At 35.7% G+C, this 24,929-nt stretch overlaps 2 protein-coding genes across 2 annotated transcripts in view; one reads left to right on the top strand and one right to left on the bottom strand.

Moving 5' to 3' along the window:
• Positions 1–4,002: 4,002 nt before the first annotated feature.
• Pi3K59F (phosphatidylinositol 3-kinase 59F) overlaps positions 4,003–24,929 on the top strand; it is a 109,392-nt gene continuing 88,465 nt past the window's right edge. Inside the window, exons 1-3 of the mRNA XM_081733632.1 lie at positions 4,003–4,197; positions 12,413–12,601; positions 13,796–13,952. Coding sequence (XP_081589758.1) covers positions 4,124–4,197; positions 12,413–12,601; positions 13,796–13,952 — 420 coding nt within the window. The 5' untranslated portion in view covers positions 4,003–4,123. The remainder of the gene's footprint in view (positions 4,198–12,412; positions 12,602–13,795; positions 13,953–24,929) is intronic.
• The window catches only part of LOC145666287 (platelet-activating factor acetylhydrolase IB subunit beta-like), a 19,869-nt gene continuing 11,700 nt past the window's right edge, over positions 16,761–24,929 (bottom strand). Inside the window, 4 exon segments of the mRNA XM_081733351.1 lie at positions 16,761–16,862; positions 16,864–17,037; positions 17,039–17,363; positions 23,337–23,428. Of these exon segments, the coding sequence (XP_081589477.1) occupies positions 16,761–16,862; positions 16,864–17,037; positions 17,039–17,363; positions 23,337–23,428 (693 nt within the window).

Genomic DNA, 24,929 nt, shown 5'->3' with positions numbered 1-24,929 from the left:
GGAGGACAATATTAAGATGGATCTCGCAGAGATTGGAGTACAAAGTAGAAACTGGATGCAGTTAGCTAAGGATAGAAGTCTGTGGAGAGCTTTTGTGAACGCGTCATTGAACCTCCGGGTTCCACAGGCCGTAGAGTTACTTCAGTTTATACATGAATTCAACCAATTTTATGATTGCTGAGGAATTGTTATTTGATTACTGAATTTTTTTTAGAACGGAAAATCCACCTCACATCACTAGTCATAAGTGCAAATATTCAAACAAAGGTTTCCATGACAAACCTGCTGCATCAAAATAATCACTTACTGAATCAAATATATTTTGTTCCTTAGTTGTTTGGGAGAGCGCTTTGCGAAATACAAACTGTTCAATAATGCTTTCATCATGAATGAATCTCACAAATGATATTAACTCAGGGATGCAAATAAGCAACAAAATTTTACTAGCCCAAGAAAAAAAGCCACTAGCCCACATCCTACAATAGAAATCATTTACTTACCTTCAGTATGATATTAAATAGTCACCCGCACCAATGAACTACTCGCCCCAGGCAAGTGGGCGAGTGGTTATTTGCATCCCTGTATTAACTGCTTGATTTGTGACGACAGTTGACTCGTCCAACTTCATAGAAGAAAGCTCAGCGTGATGCAGTTATTCTATAGTTTGAGATTCAATATTTTTAGACATGTCTTGAATGCATGCACTAATAGTATTGTTTGACATAGAAATTTACGTGTTTTTCGATATCTTCCCCAAACATTATTTTTACAATTTTGGAACATGCAGGTAAAATTACATACTCGCCTGTTAAATGGGGCTTAATTGTTTTTTTAGCAACTATTTCACCCACCGCATAGATTGCTTCTTGTGCTTTATTAGATATACTAACTTGTTTTGCTAAAATTTTGACTTAGTGGGCTTCTTGAGACAAGATTCTTTTAAAATACTCAAACGGTTTATCTTTTAAATTGGCATGCTTAGTATGAAAATGTCGTTTTAATTTCCTTGGTACCATTGTTTAATTGGACAATTGCTCCCTACAGACGACACACTCAAGGCGTGGGCTATCTTCTCCAGTCCACTTAAAACTTTTTTCTTATGCCATGCCATTTTTCCCTACTTCAAGTATATTCAGTTCAAATTTAGTCATTCTGCTCAGTGGTTCGTTTTCTACAACATTTTGAAAGCGGAACTTTAATTATAATCACCCTGTAGAATAATGTACTACAACTATAGTAATTTTTCCATTGTAGAGGTTTATAGTAACGTGAAATAGAAATATATATTTTTCCTATGTCTTGCAATTTGGTTGCTATAAAGTTAATAATTTTGTTTTGATTTCTTTGCGGCACACTAAAGGCCCATTCACGGCACACCAGTGTGCCGCGTCAGACCGGTTGGGAAACGCTGCCCTAAGGTATGTCACGAAATGTTAGAATTTAAAAATCGTGAAGAATTTGATAATAATTAGTTAAAATCGAGACAGACTACCAGTCAACACCTCCTACTCTAGTAATAATGCTCAGTGCTCCAGAATTATAAAAACTAATTGGTTTCCATTATACCGTAAGACGGGGTTACTTTGGAGAAAATATGGAAAGAGTTACGCAGTCGTCTGTCAGAAAAACCATGAACTGTAGAGAGAAAATTTCAACTGCCACCGTAAGATAGAACATCTAGCTGTATTTTGGCTATTATGTTGGCGGTTAACATCAGTTCTAATTACCCGGTGGGTTTGCTGTTGTAGAGGTATGAAAAGCAGTCACTGTGAAGGCCGACAAAATTTGAAGGACATCACCTACAATAATTTCCATCAAATTTAAGTCAGTTTCGTAGAATACTTCTGTATGTAATGAGACTTTGAAGCAATAGTTGAAATTAAAGTCTGAAACGATTTAAAGTCATAGAAAAAATAAAACTGGGAGAAGGTAGTTTCAGCCTCTAATCGGGGTTACTTTACACCGGTCCAAAATTACTCCTTAGATAGGAAATTATTACTCCTGCAAGGGCATCCATGCTGTGATTTCCAAGGGGGGAGCACGTATAAGCGACGTTTCAAATATAGTTTCAAATTTTGCTGTAACTAATGTAAAAATTCTATTCGGTTTTCGATATTCTGAAGTAGGCCTACAATTTCCTCTAGGCCGGCAAGCGCCCCACCTTTCCCCCCTGATGGACGCCCTTGTACTCCTGCCTTCTAATTTTAGGTAAATTTTCTATTTAGATAGATGCTGGAATGGATCTCTTGTTGGCAAATAAATTATGAACAGTGGAGGATCTGGAAAAAGAGTTTGAGAGGGGATTTACTCAGAATGGTTTCGGTTTTTTAATCCCTAGACTGTTTTAGGGGGGGGTATAGGCTTGAAGTTTATACGCATATTAATAACATCAGTTTTTTAAAAAGAGAAATCCTGCAATTTGGGTGGGTTTCAGCCTGAAAGCCCAAACCCGGTAAATCTCTCACCGATTACTGGTGGAATGATACTCTTGGATATAAGGAGTAACCAAGGTAAATTAATTCACGGGCATTTTTTCTATTCTTGAGTTGGTATTTTTGTGGGACATATGATAACTATCAAAATGTGGTTTCTGTGCCGGTGCCAGAAAATACATAATTTTCTTTACGAATATAGATAATTCGTACTAACTGCTGATACCAGTACTGGTATCAGTATAATCATTCTAATATCGATATTTCTATGCTGCATGCTGTTTTATATAGGAAGTGAAATGTATAAATACTGGAGGGAAAACATTGCACAGAAACATTATGTTCGTATGATTAACATAGTTTTTTTTTATTATTTTTTTATGTGGTGCAAAGTATCCTCACCTGTGGGTTTACTTTTCACCAAAATTTATATTTCAATAACCATAGTCACACTGAATATTTACTAATGCACTTACACAAATGTTTTCCTTATATATCAACTTATTATATGTTTAACATACAATGTTCTAAACCATTACGTTTGTAAGTTACATGCGATTTTCTTTAAAATTCTTTAAATCTGTGCAAAGTAACCCCGTCTTACGGTAATAGATATTATTAGGAGTGGGATCGAGGAAGCGCGCGTGGGACTTCGATTGATTTCTTCAGCGAGTCCGGCCAAAGTGGTTGAGCCCCTTCTCGGTCCACGGCTTTACTCCGTTTTTATTGTCTTTTCTGTCCGCAACCGCCATCATTTCGTCAACAAAGTGCACCTGTAAGGGACGACGCGTCTCCGTCTATTGTCCTGTTCACATCATAGTGCCTTACGATGCATCTCGTGCGCCATCACCAACCGAGCAATACGCTCAGGACTTTTCTGGTGTTCTTAACTCACCGGCATCACAATTTGGATCGTTATCCGTCGCGATGTCCTGGATGTCCAGTAAACTGTGTAGTCAGTCAAAAAAGGTTGAGAACCATTGGGCTACACAAAGTATGGAGATATGTATGTTAGGAAAGTAGATGCATCACTCGAAAATAATCACATAGGTCAGAAATACGCCAGGAATGACGGATATGACCATGAAAATAAACGCACTGAAGTGCTAGTGATCTGAACGTACTACAAGAAGAAATACTCAATGAACAAAAGCAAATCTTGATTCGATACAAAGAGATAAAACGACCTAGGAAATGTCTCCATAAAAAATTGACTAAATCAAGAAACGCTACGAAGTAACGTGAAAAAATAATTGCTCAAGATAGATGGTTGTGAAGATTTGGATACCTTCATCCAGTAGTAGTTTGACAATAGTTGAATGTATATTAACTGGGGCCTCATTCTGTGTCAGTCATCTCAAAATATACAGATAGCAACGAAATGCAAAATATCCAGCAGCAATTATAGCAATTATTGCAAGATGAAACATAAATTATAGCGTTTCGTTGACGGAAACCGAAACAGGAGGAGTGCTCAATGATTCACTTTTGCTGATTCGTATACTTCAATCCACACTCGAAAGTAATTTACTTGAAGCCAAAAAGAACGGATCAAAACTGAATTTAGGAAGTGCCTTAGAAAGGCACATCAAATATCAGCTGTTCTGTCCTGTCACAGATTATGATGCTAGAAATATGAGCTACTTTTTGCAAAATTTAGTGTTATATTCATGTGAAGCAAATTCCAAAAGATGATGGAGGAAATTGGTGATAAATTTTTCTACGTATATAGCTCAGATGTAGATATTAGAATTCCCATTAAGATGTAAGTTGACATAATGTAATTAATTTATTTTGCACTATACAAATGCTAATAGTAGTAATCATATCACGAGTTAGCACAAATTATAATATTTATATTACTCTGGTCGTGTTCTGCTTCAAAATCGTTTGATTAAATAGTTAAAAATGTAGGTAGAGATTTACAATAGCGATACCTGTAGAAAATCATTAATGTAGCGTGCCTTTCTATAAAATTAACTCAGCACCGGATGGCATTTAGAATCTCCCCTAACTCGTCTCATGGTTCCAGAACCGACTACCTTATTTTTGTTTAAATTGTGATAAAGGTAGAAGTACAAGGGCCCTGGGGGCTTCTAACTCCCTTCGCTAGCTGTCTCCAGCTCAGCTATATTTTGTAATGTAAGTAACACACTGTAAATCTTATATGTGCAAGATTGGGGGAGATACTAAATATCAGCCCTTAGCACCTTTAAGAATGATCCCTTACACGTGAAGTTGAATTCCTCTGTGCAGCTTAACTTTATGAGGGCATAACATTTACACGTATAAATACATTTTTTAAAAAATAACAGAATTCGGGTTCGCTCGAGCAGACGGCTCTACCAAAAACAAAATTAATAGGTAAAATATGATGTCAAACACTTTTCGTAAAAGAAGAGGAGTGTGAATATAAGTAATTTCAGTCAGTGGATATCATATTGAAATATATTTTGAATGGTAATGAACGTATTCTAAGTGTAACTATTTACTGAAGCGGAAGAGTACAAGGGCGCGAGAAATGTGGAAATAAACGACGGAAATATTCTGTTCTTGTTAGCAATGGACGTTCGCAATGCATGTAATGCAATATACGATTCTATTACAAAGAATTGTGCGATAAAGAGCGTAATATTATCGTGGTTTATGCATTAGCTCCTCATTTAGTGCATGCCGTGCAAGAAGAAATCGGAAAATGCAATAGATCTGTGAAAATTTGGTAAAGCCGTCTGCTCGAGTAATGCCCAGAATTCTTTTAAAGGGTTAACTGCTGTCCCCGGACCAGTTTTAGGAAATTTACCGGGTCAGATGGTGAATTTATTTAAGTTTGTGAGGAAGAATGAGTGAAAGTCAGGTAAGAGGAATAGTAAAAGTTAAGGAAGTGGTTGTATTTGCTGATTGTTTTTGATGTTTTAAGCGGCACAGTATGTGGAGGCGGATGGACTATTTCGCGGAGAGGTACACTTGCTTTATTATACGGATCCATAGACTAAAATGCACAGAAAAAATTGGGCAAGTCTTTTAATTTGCCCATTTCATATCTAGAACAGAACCCTTCTAAGCCCGCTCCTCCTCCTCCTATTATTATTATTATTATTATTATTATTATTATTATTATTATTATTATTATTATTACTAAGACTACTACTACTACTACTAATACTAATACTACTACTTCTTCTTCTTCTATTATGGATCCGTATAATAAAACTACCTGCCTAATAACGTAATCTAACGCAACGTAATGTAATCCAACCAAATATAACCGAATGCAGTACTTTTTTTTCAAATTGGTCCGGCGATACAGCAGTAATGCCCTTTTAAATCGTCTCAAAACTAATCATATGTGTTTAGCACATAACAACCTACCGTATGCTAGGTGCTCACTTTAAGCAAGAATGTTATTTGTTATGGTTCATGACAGGGAAAAATTGATTGGCCCATGCAGGGACGTGCCCGTAAAAGGCAGACGCGTTGACGACAGTGTGTATGCGTGTAAACAAAGACAAGAGCGAGAAAATGCGTACCAACCAACAGTAGGTGATTACTATGAAGATAGTTTCTGATGTACATTTTTATAGCAATGAACTGCATTTTACAGCCCTATTTTCATATTTACAGGCGACTTACATATTAAAATCTCTTACATAGGCTAAGCTTACGCAGATGGTGGTCCCGGATAAGACACAGATGAACTTATTTTCAACGTTGTATTATTACTTACCTGTTGTTATTTTAGTATACCTTAGTTTTTCCTGTTTCATTTCCGGTGTTCTTTTTTCACAATTAATCAAATATTTCTTATTTTCATACTTCCTTTGCTCGTTCCTGTATCAGTATGCATCTATATAGTATTACAGTGAAAAATTAGTACCCTGTTAAGTGTTGCGAACCACGCATTACTCAAAATCTGCTAAACAATGAGTACTTACAGTATTACGTAAATAAAGTTTTAGAGAGGGTTTTGGGGCGGTAGTCCCTATCAAATACATGTCGCTGGGGTATTAAAAATTAAAAAAATTGTAGATTTTTTCTGTGTGCTATGCCATTCTATATGTCTTACTTATATTCATGAAAAATGCTTTTTTTAAAAAAAAAATAGCTAATGCACTAAATGAGGAACTCCAGTACGAGTTGTACATTAAGTCAGGAGGGCTCAGTATAAGTACATTGTTTAAGTATGGCGTAAAAACTACAATGCATAACACACGAATCAACTTGTGCTAGGTGAATACTAAAAGCGCGAATGTTATCTAACCGAATCGAGGCAGAAGCGTAACAGGAAGCCCCGAGCTGTAACTAGAACTAGCTGACTTCCTACTGTCCGTAGGAAGCAGGTGTGTCAACGAACTATGGATATATACATAAACGAGAATAGTGGAAAAACACTTTACATGGCATAAAATACATGCGTTGTTTTGCACAGCTTTCTGACACTTGTATGATCACTTTTTACACTGTCTTGACATAGCACTTCACTTCATCATGTCTTCCTTATGGAGTGCTATGTGGTAGAGAGCACACTTTCGATTTCGTATTTCTACCTTCGTATGCATATAAGATGAAAGATCCCGATGTATTTTTATTACTTCTTTAGTCCTATTTTGAAATTAAGTAACAATTTTTTTCCGTGGATTTTACAAATTTACGCCCCTTTCACATGCATGAAATGGGATGGCACCCAAACTTTTGCCCCATTTCAATATATTTCGTTTAGATGCAACTCTTCTCTTACTAGTTTCTGCTTCACATTTTTGTATTTCCCTCCATTACAAAGTCATATACGTCCTAGGTTAGTTAATAAGTCATTGGATTTGAAATAGTGTCATAATTTGCTCTATTGCTTGTTTACCTAATATCGCATCAATTCGCGAACTCATATAGTCTAGAATTTGTTTTTCTTTTTAATTAATCACTTTACACAGATGATTGTTATTGCCTCTTTTGTTACTCTCATACTGACATTTCGTCTGGTTCTGTTCATTTCTTCGTAAATTTTGTATTTCTGGGCCACCATCTGCGACAGTTAACCCCTTGAATATTTTACTAGGTAAATTTGAGTATAACAACGTTTCCAAAGGAAGAGAAGAAAAATGCACCATGCAGACTTGCAATACACCGTCAAATTAAGAAAAAAATATATTTTGTACATTTTTTGTCTTTAAATAGTTCCCTAAGACATTCTGTAGCCTTATTTTCTTGGCATCTCCCCAAATTATTGCGTACATTGATAATATGCGTCCTAACTGACGTGACCCCGTACGGGTATAATCAGCGTCCGGACGAATGACATATAAGCTATTGTGCGAAATGTATTACTCAGTGCAGAAAACTAGTCATCATGTGCTAGGTGGCCGCTGCAAAGCACGAATGAAGGCAACTAAGCGCAACTTAGAAGCCCGTACGGGGAATGTCCATAGGGAGCAAATGCGTCAACGACGAGGGGTATGCGAAGAAACGAAGGTACGTTGTTACATTACGTTTCTTACATTGTTTCGGTGGAAATTAACATGTTACACAGAGGTGTTTCAATTGCACTCACTTATTTTAACAATAGTATGAACCAGGGTTGGGTGGTTTAAACCAAAAAACAAAAAATGTTCGTAAAAGTGTAAGTGTTTGTAAAATCTTGATGAACACACATTTGTGGGTTATCACGTTTCACTCCCGTATATTATTCGTATTATATTCAGACCTAAATTCCCCATTCATTACTCAAAAAGATTATACTACAAAAGCAACTTTTTTTATAAGTTTATAAATGTTTATTTTGTAATTTTTTGTAGTTATTATTGTTATGTAATTGCAATCGAAGAAAAATTCTAAATATTGTTTCGCTTCAATGTTCACTATTGATAAAATACATCGAAAATGCCGTACTTTTTGTGTGTGTGTGTGGGGGGGGTCATACAGACCCCACGAGAGGCATTTCGTGAAATAAGTATCTTTGGTATCTATGTATAAATGAGTCTGAGCCAAAGGGGACTCAAATAATTCGATCTTTATTCACTTTTCTTATTGATATGCAGATTAAGTCGGTGTATTTCTTTAATTTGGACCAATAAAAGTCGTTGTTAACTAACTTGAACTAAATTAGTTCTTCTGTACTCCGTAGTACTTTGAAATTGTTCATATGTAATTCTGTATAATGGTTTCACTTGTGCAACTGTTTATCTTTTTGTCCTTCTGAAATGACTCTTGACAGTTATATTAAGAAGCATGTAAAGATCAGTACAACGTTTTTTTTTTTTTTTTTTTTTTTTTTTTTTTAATTTTATTTATCAGGATTCCTTCGTGAGTGAGTGGGAAGACGTATCGCATTTGTGGTCAATTAGTCCTGGTTCCGAGTTCAAATGGAGGACAATTTCTCTCGGATGTAACTCGAGAAGCGGTTTTTATTCCGCTTTAAGCTTATGTGACCCCTTCCAGCATAACCCGGTTGTTGCATAATAACATCAAGGCGAAACAAACTTATTTCTGTCCATATATGATATGAATATATAGAGCAAATTATTTAAACCATAAAAACGTGGTTTAAACCAAAAAAAAACGTTTTTTTTTTTTTTTTAAATAAAAACCATGGTTTTTGCCAACCCTGGTATAAACCCTTGTAACTATAGAACACTAGTTTCCTACATTGTGCAGAAATGTTCCGTTAGTGGAAATTAATGTCTTAAACAGACCCCTTTTATATGTGTTCATTTATTTTAATCGTAAAATTTTCATTTTTATGCTTGTAAAACTGCATCTATATATATTTTCGTTACTATTAATACTTGTCTCACAGGTATGTCGTCCAAATAAATTAACTACTTATACAACACACGTTTATTGTATTATATCACATTTCACCTTAAAATTTTCAAATCCTGCGATCCTTGTTAGTGTGGACATTATGTTTTTTGTAGTTACCGAGTGTAGTGAATAGTTGGGGATTTTCACATTTGTATGTAAGGTCGTGGTGCTTGTCAAGAAGAATCAATTACGAAAATTAAGATTTTTATAGTAAAAATGTTACTTCAAATGAGAGTATTGAAAATTTCAATTGACAAGAAAGGGGACACATACAAAAAAAAAATAAAATATAACACTGTGTATTGTAGGGTCTACTATTACGTAATCTGGCATAATGGAGCACTTTGGCACAGTACACACAAAAATATATTATAATGTTTCTGACAGTATGAAGTGGCGATATCTGCAAACAGTACCTACACTACACTTGCCCGTTCGCCGCTTTAATCCCTTGTCTACTCATGCTGTGGTGCTCGCCGGTGAAACACACAAACTATCCCCTCGTGCATATACATCTCATAAAAATGGAAATTCGCTAATAAAATAATAGTTGTTCAGGCATTGAGGGACTATTTTTGCCAGAGGAAAGCAAAAAGCGCGATAGTTATAGCCATATGTATTTGGTGGGCTATTCGTGATCTACATGAAAATTGTGAATTTGCCCCATGATGATTCGTTTGGAAGCACTGCGTTTGAAAGCAGTTTGTGTGTGTGTGTGTGTGTGTGTGTTTGTTTGTTTGTTTGTTTGTTTGTTTGTTTGATACAAAATATTTTTCAGAAAGCGGGTTACTAGGTCTTACCAACCGTGAAAACAATATTAAAATTCGAACCGGAAGTGCTCGAAAAAATTCGGGAACTTCGACTTTCCGAATAAACTGACGTTCATTTATTAATTTATGTACAAAAAGATACTCATGAGCAAACCAAACTATAATAAAATATAGTTTATTTATATCCCTATGTACATACCACATCAGGAATTATAACTCTACCTGTCTCCATAGCTAAATGGTGGCGCTCCGAATTTGACAGTTTCCCATGTTTTCTAAAATTCATAAATAGTACTCCCCGTGTTTGATGGTACATTACTTGGTGGGAAAATGTTTTTCGAATAAACAAAAAATACGGGTCTCTTAAAGACGTGTATATTTTCTGGTAATCCCGATGGCAGAACTTTCCTTGTGTTTCTGCGATGAGCTTTTGTAAGTCAAAAATTTTCTGCAGGAATTCCAAAATAAAAGAATCAAGATGATACTATCATGTTTTTATTATAGCGTTACATGAAGCCCGTTAAACAGTTTTCAGGGTATCCCTATTCGAGTTACAACCTGTGAAGTCTCATTTTTTTGAAGGTTTTGCTAAAAGAAGTAGATTTAAAATATGTATGATACGATACACCGTATTTTGTAATGAGAGCAGCTTTAAGGAATTTTCTTGTTTCTCTCTGGCTATTTGTTTTTCATCTGGTAATTATTCTGCATAGGCGCGGCAAATTTTCTGTGATCACATCGCAAATCGCGGCATGTTCTGTTATGGGACTGGTGATGGTACATGCTCTGCGTACATTGAAATGGAAGGCACCATAAAAAAGATTTTAAAAGGAATGAATGTAAGGAAATACAAAATAACAATAAAATAAATTGTAATATAGGAAGATAAGTACGTATTTCCAGGTATATAAAACTTTACCCATTTTCTGCATTTACTTTTGAGAATAGTTTTTTATGTGTATTTGAGAACGTAAGATGATATTTTAAAAAGTAAACAGTGTCATTTGAGAAGGGTACTGGCTTTTTAGTAAAATTTTACGTAACAGGAATTCTGTTTTCCTCCGTAAGGAAGCTAGGAAGATATCAAGTAGCACAGAATCAAGAAAAGTTACGATAACTAAAATAACGAAGATTTCTGTATTGGGATATAAGTCGCACCCATTGTTTACTTTTGAGCGATTATAGGAAGGAATAAAATGTTGATTTAAAAGAAGTAAATAAACAAAATAAAATAAATTAGAGATTTCAAGATCTATGCTTTTCATACCCGTACATGCCGATAACATGATTTTTAATGAACTTAGAAAGTTCAATACTTAATTATCTCTCTCTCTCTCTCTCTCTCTCTCTCTCTCTCTCTGTGTGTGTGTGTGTGTGTGTGTGTGATTTGCGAATTTTTCAGTTTTCAGTCTTCTATTCGAACGAGTGTCAAAAACTATCTCAGAAAGTAATGGAATTTTTCGCGTCGCTTACCGTTCTCGAGATATTGGTAAAAAAAAAGGCCGATTTCGGGAGATTTAAGGAACCATATTTCGGGAACCGTAAGTCATACAAAGATCATATTGGTGTTGATCAATACCTAAGAAGAGGAACATTTTAGTACCAAATAGTAACCGGTGGCCACTTCTCAACTGGCGATCGTTCCCGAGATATTGACGAAAAAGTTAGAATTTCAGGAGATGTAAGCAGCCATATCTCGGGAACCGTACGTCGTTGCGATTTTTTCAATTTTGAACTCTACATTTTGGGCATGTGTCTTCGTAAAATAACATATAATAGAACGTTTCAACTTAAAACATGTGGGAAAAATTTAGTACTCAAGGAAATTATAAATGGATAGATATATCACGAGAATCGTTCAATGAGTATAATAATAAAGTGCATAGAACAATTGGTATAAAGCCTGTGGAAGTTAATAAGAAAAATTAATTCTTTTTAAGTTCGTTCTTGCAGTGCTCTTGGACCATTCTCAACTGGTTAGATTTCTGTTTGTTCCGCGCCTGTTGATCGTGCTGTTAAGACTTATCCAGACAAACCTTTAAACTTACGGATTTGTAAGATCATCCAGAAAGGGTTCTACTCATACAGTGAATTTATTTGTTTTACAGTGGATTTTACTCATACAATGAAGTTATTGAAAACTGCTTATTGTAATTTCGTTTATATTTTACAAATATTTCGGCAACAGCTGCAGTATTACATAATTTAGTTTAAGAAATACGAGCAAGAATTTCAGTGCGCAGACCGTTATCTTTTATTTGGACTCATTTTCAGAGAAAAAAGGTACGTTTGCAAAACTATATAAGTGCCAGTAGACACAGAGCGTTCTTTCCTTAATGTTACTTGTACGATTTATAATAATGTGTTATGTATTAAAATTTATTGCATTGAGACTTTTATTTCTTTCCTTTGCAGTGGCACACTTGAGGGAAAACGCCAAAAACCAGAATATGATAAATTACTGGAAGATCCGATGCTTAAATTCTCTGGTCTCTACCAGGACGGATGCGCAGATCTTGTAGTGGAATGTCAAGTCTTCTCAGACGGACGACCGCTAGCTTTACCTGTTTCAACTTCGTATAAGCCATTTACTTCTCGTTGGAAGTAAGTCATGTATTTATATTACAAAGCATTTAATTAACTTTCAAAGACTATCTTGTGAAAAAATTGTAACAATAATATGTGAAATAATTGGTAAAACAGTGTTACAGTTTTATACCGTAGAATGCTACATAAATTTAATTATTTTCTAGGGTTAAACGTTTCGAAAGCTGCGTATGAAATTTGTTATTTATAAATAGGAAATAAATATGCAGTATCATTTAAAAATTGGCATATTCTTAAATACAAGCTTATTGTTTGCTGAGCCAAACAATATATTTACATTAAAAAACTAAATACTTGAGACAGTTTCGCCAACTAACATTTTGGCTACTTCATGAGTGTCTGATGAAGCCAAAAAGTTAGTTGGCGAAACTGTCACAAGTATTTAGTTTTTTAATGTAAACATATTGTTTTGCTCAGCAAATAATAAGTTCGTTTTTAATTATATACAGAGCAAAGCTTCTACTTATGGAAAATATTACAATTGGCATATTATTTTCTCTCAAATAGAGCAAAGTTCTTACCCACATAGTAAGATATTCTAACCACTGTCTCACATATGTGTGTTTTCTTTCAAATGTTTATTACTAGTATAATTGTGTCAAAAATCCTACCTATATGTGCTTCTTAAACTTTGGAAACTTTCCTAGTGAGGAAGTAACTTACCCATTTGTTCTCGATACAATCTGAGGGTGTTACTTCACGTTTTCTGTACAATTCTAATGCACTCTTGTTGAATGCTTGATATAAGATCTAGCACAGGATGAACAAATAAAGAATTTCATACATTATGTGTATTATGTACCATCAAATTTTCTTTAGATGCACCGAGGAAGAGAAGAGAAGGCCTCAAAACTGTTTGCAGATTTTATATGTTAAATAGAATATGTTTATAAAAATAGAATCTGCGTATGTCTTGAGGCCTTTTCAACTTTTCGTCGGCGCATCTAAACAAAATTTGCTGATACATAAAAGATGTGATGTATCAAGTCTTTGTTTGTTCATCTTGTACGTAGATTTAATATCGAATGTTTTAAGGTACTACAGTTTTTATTTGTAGCTAAAGAAGAATATAATGTAGAAAAAAACAAAATAAGGCAATTAGGCACATATAAATTCAGTATAGTGTATTTTAATTTCGTGTTGAATGTTAAATCTATATGTTCTATGATAAATTTTGTCTTTTTTTAAAAGCTGGAATGAATGGGTCACACTACCTGTTATGTTCAGCGACCTTCCTCGAAATGCACAACTTGCTATCACAATTTACGATTGCCTTGGTCCAGCCCAAATGATGCCTGTAGGTGGAACTACCATTTCACTGTTTGGAAAACACGGTGTCTTCCGACAGGTAAGTTTCAAATCAGGTTCCGTTTTTATTTATTTACTTAATTTGTTTAATTGTTGTTCTTCAGCACTTTTCGGTACTAGTACGCGAGACATGGACGTGGATCTATAATTTAATATGAGATCTGAACCATTTAGAACCCGATCTAGGACCGTACTCGGCACCGCACGAAGGAAAAATCAGTTAACGCAAAGCTTAAGAAGAGAATTAATTAATTTACAGGGTTAGCATAAATGATTCATTCGTTTTGAAAAGGCTATCTTTTCCAAAGTATTACCAGAAAAGAACCAGAAACTCACCAAGTTTATACACCCTCTACAAATGTTCAGTATGTGGCCCTTTGGTGATATGATACACGTCGAGACGATACTCGAGCTCCTTTCATACATTTTGTTGCATAGTCTTGCCAATTGTCTGCACTGCAGCACTAAAAGGCTACTTTGAGCGTGTAGAGAAGATAAAATAAATAAATAAATAAATAAGAAGCTAAAGAAAACCAATTCATATCCAGGAGGGAAAATGGCTTTAGAGACTCGGAATTGGTTTATTTTAAGTAATCTGTGAAAGCTGTCTGAGAGAGATAGAGAGGAGAGAGGAAATTAGTAGTGGTGGTTGATTCAGAGAAGACTTTTTTAACTATGTGAAATATTTATGGAAGTGTTAAAGAATGTTGAGATAAGGTAGAGATCTCGAAGATTTACGAAACATGTGCAAGGTGGAACATAATAATGTTGAGGATATTACGGAAATCCTTTAGACCTTCTTTATTTAAACCCCCACTAGTTCGAACCAAGCATGAATGCCATATCCTTGTTAAACTTTGCTACCTGGAGGTATTTCATCATCTCCCATTTTTTTTTCTTCCTTTTAGACAGAGTTGATGTTTACGAAATTATGCGTTTGGTAGAAAGCGTTGATGCAATTTATGCAATAAACTTGTAGTAAGTCTATAAGCGACTAACCTATATCGAGCAATTCTGTTACTCCCGGGTTCTAAGTAGACAACGATCTAAGGTGCTCTGGACGTGAAGTTAGTGACGGATGACACCGAAATGAGGTACTGAAAAATCAGGAAGAGAGAATGAGAAGCTTAGGAGAGGTTAGACGAATCATTGGTGTGCTCGAGCAGAGAGTTTGATCGCCATGGAGTCAACATCGACCAGCTCTTGCCATATAAGATCAGTACCAGGTTCAGAAGCAGGAGTCTTCTTCCCTTTTTCTTCTTTTTTGTCGCCTCTTGACTTTAACTTACGTCTGCCACTATCAGTTTCATAGAATGTTATTGATTTTATGTATTATACTCATGTCAGTATAACCCACCACTCTATCTATTCTAACTATTAAAATTCATTCCCTGATACGAAGATTTGTGCGTCTTTCCGACATCTTACCTCTCTCTCTCTCAGTGAAATGTATGTAACTTTTTCCTAATACACTATTAGGTTGGTGGAAATTATAATCAACAGTTTCGTGAGAATAATCATTACGAACTTTAGTAACATTTCTAAGGTTATAAATTGTACAGTTTGCGTTAGGTACACCACTTCTTTTTCTGGCCATTTGAATTACCCCTAGGGCTGCGGTGACTCAGTGGTAGAGCGTTCACCTCTGGTGCTTGGGGTCCCGGGTTCGATCCCAGCCCCCGCCAAGTGAACTTTGTGGTGGACAAACCGTGTGCGTGGGTTTTCTCGGGGTTCTCCCGTTTCCTCCCACTTTCTTCATTCCACCATTTCATTCATTACTCATCATCACCGTCTCCTTTAGCCTAACCGGCATAAACGTGGGACGTAAAACTCAAAGATTTTTGAATTACCCCTTTGCTGTTTCATTGCATCAATTTATTATTATAGACTTGAGTAATGTGTAAGCTCAGAAAATATTTTTCTGAACTTATTTTGATTTAACTTTTTTGTAACTGTCGATTTATACTTCGTAGCAATGAACAACGCTATATAAATGATATATATTGTGAAGTCATACATGCATTGAGAAAAAGTATATGGGCATAACTATTTGAGTTGATGACAGTAATACACAGTTTCATTATTATTCAGATTTCCTCGGGTAATACAAAGGAATATACATTGAGTCAGTATTATATTCTTTTGTAGTACCCAAGGAAATTTGCTGATTGTCACTCCCGAAAAAGCATGCAATTATTTGGGGAGAAACTTGAGAAGCGTCACGAGAACAACTAAATACTTGGTCCTAAGAAAACCAAAAGAAAAATGAAACTCTGACCATTTTAAGAAGTAAATATCAGCAAGATAAGCAAATGAACTTGAAAAACTCACCTTGCAACACCGCATTCGTAAATGAAGAAAATTTGCATACAGTTCGATGGTCGGCCATTGTCCTCAGTGCATAGTGACAAGACTTATGCAAGTAATTTCAGTGTAACATTCGAAAGTCGAGCAACTTCCGGACCTGAGAAGTGCCGAAAATCCCCTGAATCATATAAAAAATTAACCGAAAAAAGTCTCCCGTAAGAGTATCTACCGTTATGCTTTATTTTCATATTCATATTCGAAATAATGAAATATTTATTTATGAAATGTGAAGAAAGTCGCCTGAGTGGTTCCTGAGAAAATCTTCCGAAAAACTCACTTTCAAGAGTAAACTATTCCGTGTCAATAAATGGAAGAAACAATTGAGTTTTCACACCCTAATTCCGCTATAGGTGGAAATTCATTGATATACAAAGAGTATTTTTTTTTCGTGTTTTGTTTTTTTCACTCGTTGTGTATCATTTCATCTCCATGTTGAGTTTTCAGGAAAAAGCAATTGTACTATTTATAGGATTCTAAATATTTATGAAATGTCCGCTTCATTGATTGCGGAGTAAGCATTTTCTGGGGCCCATGTTATGCATTCAACTACGTGGTCATGGTCTCGAAGTTCGGCCTTGCACTCCCTTTTTAGCACAAACCCAAATACGAATCGTTTGGTCGTTAGAACAGGAAGCAATTAATAAACCATCATGGTTCACTCGTACCATTTGAATCCATTCGCGATGTCCTGCAAACGTCTTCACACAATAGTCTGTAGCCACTTACCATATTTTTATACTTTCATCTCTGGAAGAAGAAGAGAATGAAATCACCGCCAGGCATAGGCGTCACACTCGACACATTGTAATCATGTCTGTGCATTGTCTTCACACATTTATACGTCTGGAAATCCCACAGCTTAATCGACATATCTGCACTACAAGAGACAAACAATCTTCCACTGTGGTCGAACGCAATATCTTACACTGAGTCCGTATGTCCTTTGAGTGTTTTTACGAAATCAGATGTTTCGAAGTCCCATACTTTAATAGTGGCATCTTCACTGGACGATACCATCAGACTAAATATTGAGTGAAAGATTACCCTAGTAACCGGTGCTCTATGTTCTAAAAGACAAAATCGCCTGAGACGTTTTGAATAATCGTCAAAGTAGTACTTTCCTTCATGACTAAACTATCTCTTCCGGATTTTTTCTACAAAATAATTTACACCAGATTGTAAGTTTTTTAATTAAATATAAACAAAAGTTTCCTCATGGCTAAGCAGTTAGCGTTTGCCCCTTTGGGGTGGGAGACCCGAATTCGATTCCCGACTAAAAGCTCATGTGGTTCGGACTCCACGTTAAGCTGTAGGTCCACGTCTCATATAGCCTCTGCTTAACTCAAAATCAAATCAGCCAAATATAAACAAAAACGTTGTACCGTTTTCGAAAAATTCGCACTTGATTTTCACTCGCTAGTAAACGTCCTTTTTTTTGGGGGGGGGGGAAGGGGAGAATGAAAATTCGAAAGCAAAACAAAACTTCAGAATTTGATATTTAAAAAAAAAAAAAAAAAGAAAGAAAGAAAGTTTTAAGTCTGGACCGAATATGGTGGACGGTGTAGTCTCTAGGCAAGTAAGTGTACATACATTGTGATACACAACCAGACGCACATACTTTCAAAACACCTAGTAACATAAGTCTACTGAAAGTTTTAAATTTATTATTTTCACGATCACCATACTTTCTTCTCACGTTCACGGTGGCTCAGTGGTAGAGCGCTTACCTCTGATCCGTGCAGTCCCTGGTTCGATCCCCAACCAAGTAAGTTTGTGGTGGACAACATCATGTCCGTGTGTTTTCTCGGGATATTCCCGTTTCCTCCCACTTTCTCATTGCACCACTATCATCCTTCACTTGTCTTCATCATCGTCTTCCTTAGTCTAAAGGGCATAAACATGGAACGTTAAACTGAAATATATTAGTCCATTTCGTACTTTCTCCTCGCCTATCATCGCTCGAAAGTAATTAATAAATAAATTGACACTATAAAGGGTTTTGCTAAAACGCATCACCAAATAGAGAAGGGAGAAAGCCGAGGAAAATAACAGAGAAGTAGCTGTGAACAGCGATGATTTCAGATTTCCCCCAGGGGGAATTTCCAATATACAAAGGTGAAAAGTAGTACTGCAAAAATGCTAATAATCCACATTGAGCATGATCGATGATTTTGCCTTGGAGGGGAATTCCCCTTGAGTTACCTCCTGAAGTCATCACTGGCTAAGACTCCAGGTTCACGCTATGATTTTGAATACAGGTACACATGATAATGTTGGTAGGCTGAAAGTAGGGTTTAGTGGAGGAATATCAAAATAATGATAGGAGAAGAGAGAAAACATGCGTGTCATATAGGGGAGAGATAAAATGCGAGGGTAAATCAGAACTTAGCATTTTCTCTGTTGGTTGAAGTTTAACGTTTTTCTAGCAACGGAAGTGATAGGCTTGGAGCTACAGTTTGAGGTAGAATCTGAACCACCGTGATATGTTGAAATTTCAATGTCAGGGTTCATACACTATCTGGAAATCTCAGGAAAATTGATTTTGGAGGAAAAAATCCTGGTTAATTCAGGGAAATCGATCATATCTAGTAAAAAAACCTGGAAATATCAGGGAAATTGAGTTCAGTATTTTTGTATATTTTGAATGTGTTCAAGAATAGAACAAAGTTTTGGATATTTTAAATTTTATTTATTTTAATTATTTATTTTCTTGTGACTCAATATTTAATTGCAATCGTTCATTGGGGAAAAGGGTGGCCATTCTTAAATATATAAATATATTATTCTTAAAATTTGTGTGTTCTCTTACTGTTAGTTTCTTTCACTATACCTGGAAATTGCAAAATTAATATCTGGAAAACCTGGAAAATTCAGGGAAATTGAGTTCAATATTTTTGTATGAACCCTGAATGTTCTTCCATCGGGAATGCACCAAAGGCGCTCGCGATAGATCAGTGATGAGGGCTAACAGTCCCTATGTTGTTGCTTAGATTATATTAAACACAGAAAGTCGCTTACAAATTTATGTATAGGATATGTATTGTTTGTACACATAGCGTCATATTTATTTAAGCATTTATCTAAACACAGAATGAAATTTTCCATCCCGCTGGAATCGAATTCCGGGCTTTGCTTCTGGTATCATTCACATACTATAAATTGTATGTTCACATCTGTGTTGAACTGCACTCACACAGATGTTGCTTAATGTATGTTACGAGATGAAAGTCTGAGGGTTCTAAATTGGGGATATTTGCCAAATGGGAAAACATTTCCCATTACCACTGGCACACGAGATCAACATTGATTTGTGCAACATGCGGACGAGCCTCGTCATTCAAATGACACACTTCAGTTTCCATCCAATCGCTTGCCACGAATGACGTCTGTAAGCTTTCAAATTTCCATATACGGCTGCATTTATTGATCCCAGGGCAGTAAACCGACTATCAAGACTCCATTGCAGTCGCAGAAAATTGTGGCCATCACCTCTCCAATATTTGCTGTCTTAAATTTCTTTTTCACTGGTGGGGATGGATGTTTCCACACCATAAACTTGACCATGCTTTCTGGAGAATATTGCTGAACCCATTTCGTCACGTGCAGGGTTGGCTGGTTTAAATCAAGGTGGTTTAAACCAACTGTTAAAAAAAAAAAAAAAAAAGTTTAAACCAAAAGAAAACGAAAACTGCTTTAAATCGTGTGAACTTCATGGTGTTGTTTTCACATATCAAACAATCTGCATTAGTTATCATCTTTTCACCTTTTAATCAAGGTGTCCCATGTTCAATTCTTGGTCGAACCACAACCTTTCTTTCAAGTGTAAACCAAGTAGTGGTTCGGATGTCACTTTAAGCGAAATTCTTCTCCTTAATAACTTAAGTATTACATAAGGATGTTAAGCTTCATTCATTACTCATCATCTCCGTCTCCTTTAGCCTAACCGGCATAAGCGTGGGACGTAAAACTGAAAGATTTCATTTCATTTTCATTTCAAGGATGTTAAGCGTAATCATACAAAACGAAACCATCTGCCTGCTTGAATGCTTGCTGTTTTATAAAGAAACCAAGGTTGCTTAAATATATTGATAGAAATTGGCAAAATTTATCAACTGCCTACGTAGCTTTCAACATTAGCTTGGATTGGAGTTTGCTTTAATTTTATTGAATGATATCTACATACTAAATTTGTAATTTAATACCTCAGTTTTAGTGTACTGATTATGATACGTTGACCTTAAAATTTTACATGCAAATACATTTAAAGTAATAACAGGATTTTCCCAATGGCTAAGGCAGGAGTTCCGATTTATGTATAATTCTGTATAATAGTTTCATTTGTGCAACTGTTTATCTTTTTGTTCTTCAGAAATGACTCTTGACAATTACATTAAAAAGTATGCAAACATCAGTACAACGTATTTTTTATCAGGAATCCTTCGTGAGTGAGTCGGCAGACTCATCGCACTTGTGGCCAATTAGTCCCGGTTTCGAGTCCAAATGGAGAACAGTTTCTCTTGAATGAGAGCCGAGAAGCGTTTGGATTCCGCTTTAAGCTTATGTGATCCCTTCCAGCATAATCAAGTAGTTGCTTAATAACATCAAGCGGAACTAACCTATTTTTGTCCATATGTAATATAAATACATAGAGCAAATTATTACCCTCCCCCCCAAAAAAAAAAGTTTTAGCAAAAAAAAACCGGGTTTAAACCAAAAAATCCTGGTTTTTTCGTTTTTTCAATAATAACGAGAGTTTTTGCCAACCCTGGTCACGCGTTAAAATAGATGTGAGGAATGTGTCACCTTTTCGCGCATACCAGCACAAGTGATACATTGCAAATTCCGTTATATCCCTTTGAATCTCATGCAGTATCTAAAATCTCACCTTAGTGTTCTTCAACTACAGCCTATGATTGGCAAAATTCACTTCATCCGTCTACAACATCGTCCGTTGAGGAAGGGCAACTGCAACCCAATCGATCACGAAGCCTTCTTTCTATTTGGCATGTCTTTTCCATATATACACACCAGTTCTTTATGAATTTGTCCCCTAGAAAGAGAATAACACTACAGGGTCCTCCTGTGTATTGTGTTATTATTGTCACCATCTTGTGGTCTTCTTATCCTGCAATTATAAGTATATATATATATATATATATATATATATATATATATATATGTGTGTGTGTGTGTGTGTGTGTGTGAGAGAGAGAGAGAGAGAATAATGAACACATATAACGAAAGCAAAAGATATAATTAAAAAATATAGAAATTAACAAAGATAAAAAGAGATTAAGATCAAGATGCGGTTGGCGGGTAGAATAGTAATGTGTTTTTCCATCTCTGGATAAAGAACATGGAAGAGTCTGGGGAAAATGATTCTGAAGGTAGGTACGCGAATGTTGATAAAATATAATGTTGCGATCTGGGACAGGTGGATGAGCGTTACAGAAGTATTGATGATAGATGATAAGAATCACAGCCAAATTTTTCTTTCTCTCTTGCATGACTTCATAATATATAATAGCATTTACATACAGTACAATCATTGAAAATGGCTTCTTAAAGACATTAAGAATGCTCATAAATCCCGTTCCATTTTGCACTAAATATATTTCGGGAATCAAAGAAAATGAAATGAAATCTTTGAGTTTTACGTCCCACGATTATGCCGGTTAGGCTAAAGGAGACGGTGATAATGAGAAATGAGTGAAATGGTGGAATGAAGAAAGTGGGAGGAAACGGGAGAACCCCGAGAAAACCCACGCACACGGTGTTTGTCCACCACAAAGTTCACTTGGCGGGGGCTGGGATCGAACCCGGGACTCCAAGCACCAGAGGTGAACGCTCTACCACTGAGCCACCGCGGCCCTCGGGAATCGAAGAGTAGTATTATAATTTATATGCGTAATTGGTTATATAGTATTTAAAAAAATACTACTTTGTGAAATAGTTGTTTTGTTGATATGTTCACCATTGTCAAGAAAGTTGTCGGAGCACTTTTGCTAGGATCAATAGCGTTGTTCTATAATTCTTGGAGGAGAGATGGTGGAGTAGGGAACGGCGTATATGAGTGGATTTTATGTAATAGTCTGTTCACCTTCCAGCTGCGTTCGATTCAAGCCTCGGTCGTTAATAGATCATGTCCTTCATAATCTTCGTTGCATAAGGACGTGAACAAGAAAGTGTCAAACTGAAACCCTCTTTGACTAAACGTGCTTCGGTGATGAAACAAGAACAGCATGACTATTTCAAAATGTTCACTATTTTAGTGACTAATGCTTTGTAATTGCTAGAAAATTACGCAAAGAGAGTGTTACTTTATTATTACTATTTGTGGTATCTTACAGAAAATTGGAGAAGTAGGAACAAAGCTATTATCAGTTGTTCGTTCATTTCGTTAACATTATCACTCTCATTTTCGTAACATTGATTTATCTCACTAAAGAATTAGAGAGTGTACCCCTTTACCATTACGTTTTTATTTTCACATTTTCTTAGTTTGGATAAAGTGAAATATAAGGAATGTAATTAAAAAAGAACAGTATTCGAAGTATAAGGAATGTAATTAATAAAGGACAGTAATGAAAATTAAGATAAAACTTTTCGGTAGTACCGTAATTTTGTAACACAATCTTTCTACTCGTATTTTAGTAACCAAATTTTATTTACAATTTTTACCTGGATTGTAATGTAGATGTGAGACACATTTGAACTCTGAGAGATGAAAAGTAAAATTTATTATATTATTTCAATTATGTTGCAAAACAGAAAACCCATGTTTCGTAATGCGTTAAAATACACATGAAGCATGAGTCGTCTTCACGTGCATACCGATTTACTTTGCGAAAAAGATAAAATTTCTTATGAATATTACATGTTACAGACTTCTCGTTTTCACTTTTATAAACTAACTAGCTGAGATACTTGTTCTGCGCATTGAGAGAATAAGTGTATGGAAAATATTTGAATTCTCTTCCTCCTTAGGTTATGTATTTCAATAAAATTTTAATGATAATAATCCAGATAATTATATAAGTTTAATGATATACTTTACTTTTGGCATGGGGGCCGCGGTGGCTCAGTGGTAGAGCGTTCACCTCTGGTGCTTGGGGTCCCGGGTTCGATCCCCGTCCCCGCCAAGTGAACCTTGTGGTGGACAAACACCGTGTGCGTGGGTTTTCTCGGGGTTCTCCCGTTTCCTCCCACTTTCTTCATTCCACCATTTCATTCATTACTCATCATCACCGTCTCCTTTAGCCTAACCGGCATAACCGTGGGACGTAAAACTCAAAGATTTCATTTTTTTTTCATTTTTTTACTTTTGGCATAAATTTTGAAACAACCTATCCTCGTAAGACGCAAACTTTAATCGGATTGACATTATTTAAAAAAAAACACCTTGACGTAGATAGTACTGTGAGTGTTATTTCAAACGGATCAGCCGTTTTCCCGATCTCGAAAACTGTGGATTCGACACTATTCTCGGTCATTTTGAATATTTTTTTTTTTTTTACCCTTTCTCACCTATCATGCCGATGCAAGGTGGGGGGGGGGGGTGAATGTGAACTTAATAAATCTCGGGAGTTTCGGTATTCACCTTAGCGATTCCAGAAACTATAGATCCGACACGAATATGAGTCGTTTTCGATTATTTTTATATGACACCTTAACTGAAAAGTGGAAAGTAAGGGAAGACTGTGTGACACTTGAAAATCCTGATTCCTATTTTCCTGTCCATTGAAAGATTATTTCCAGTAGACCTCTCGGCAATTTGAAATGGGCATGCATTTTAAAGTAACTTCGTCCAGTATAAGAATTGTGGACAGTATTTGAGCAATATATATATATGTATGTATTTGGTTTATGGGACATGAAATAGGTTAAGAAGAAAATGGGGTATACTACATGTATAAAAATTTATATTAGTGGAGCACGGTCGCTCAGTGATAGTATGCTTACCTCTTGTGCTAGAAGTCCTTGGTTCGATCCCAGACTGTTGTGAATTTGTGGACAATACTATCGTATCTGTGTGTTTTTGGAGTTTTTACCTTTCCTCCCATCAACTATTTCATAATTATTAATCATCCGTCTCCTTTATCCCAAAATAATCTTGAGATATAAAACTAACAATTTCATTTCATTTCATTGTTGAAATGGATCTTAGGGAGGTGGCAAGTAAATATCCTGAGGTTAAAATTAGTAACGAACATGACGTCCGGACGAGCTAATGTATCTCGTGCTAGTATATAGTTAGAGACCGTATAGTGTGTAAATCCGTGGAAGTGCCAAAGTATTATTCTTCTTCTTTCCTGCCAGTATAAGATTACCTTTACTCCAGTGATCGATCAAAAGAAATAATGAAATCAATTAATCAGTTAAGGTACTGCAAGAAACTCTCTCTTAAGTAAGCGTTCATTCACCTCTTCACGCTATTGATCAGTCTTGATTACCATGCGAACCTATCTGAATTCTGTGGTCACTGGTAAATAGACAAAAAGAGAGAAAGAAGAAAAAAAAGCAGCCACCATTTGGGTCTTATTCTTTATTGTCTGAAACACGTGTAGCGTGATATTAAAATTACAATAGAAAACATATTTCGTATTGATTGTGAATCTTGTTTTGAAAATAATTGTATTTGAAGAGCACT

This window comes from Thermobia domestica, chromosome 12 (genome assembly GCF_964235325.1).
Source record: "Thermobia domestica chromosome 12, izTheDome1.hap1.1, whole genome shotgun sequence".
Taxonomy (NCBI): domain Eukaryota; kingdom Metazoa; phylum Arthropoda; class Insecta; order Zygentoma; family Lepismatidae; genus Thermobia; species Thermobia domestica.
Note: the sequence above shows the minus strand (reverse complement) of the source record. Positions and strands in the feature narration are given on the sequence as shown.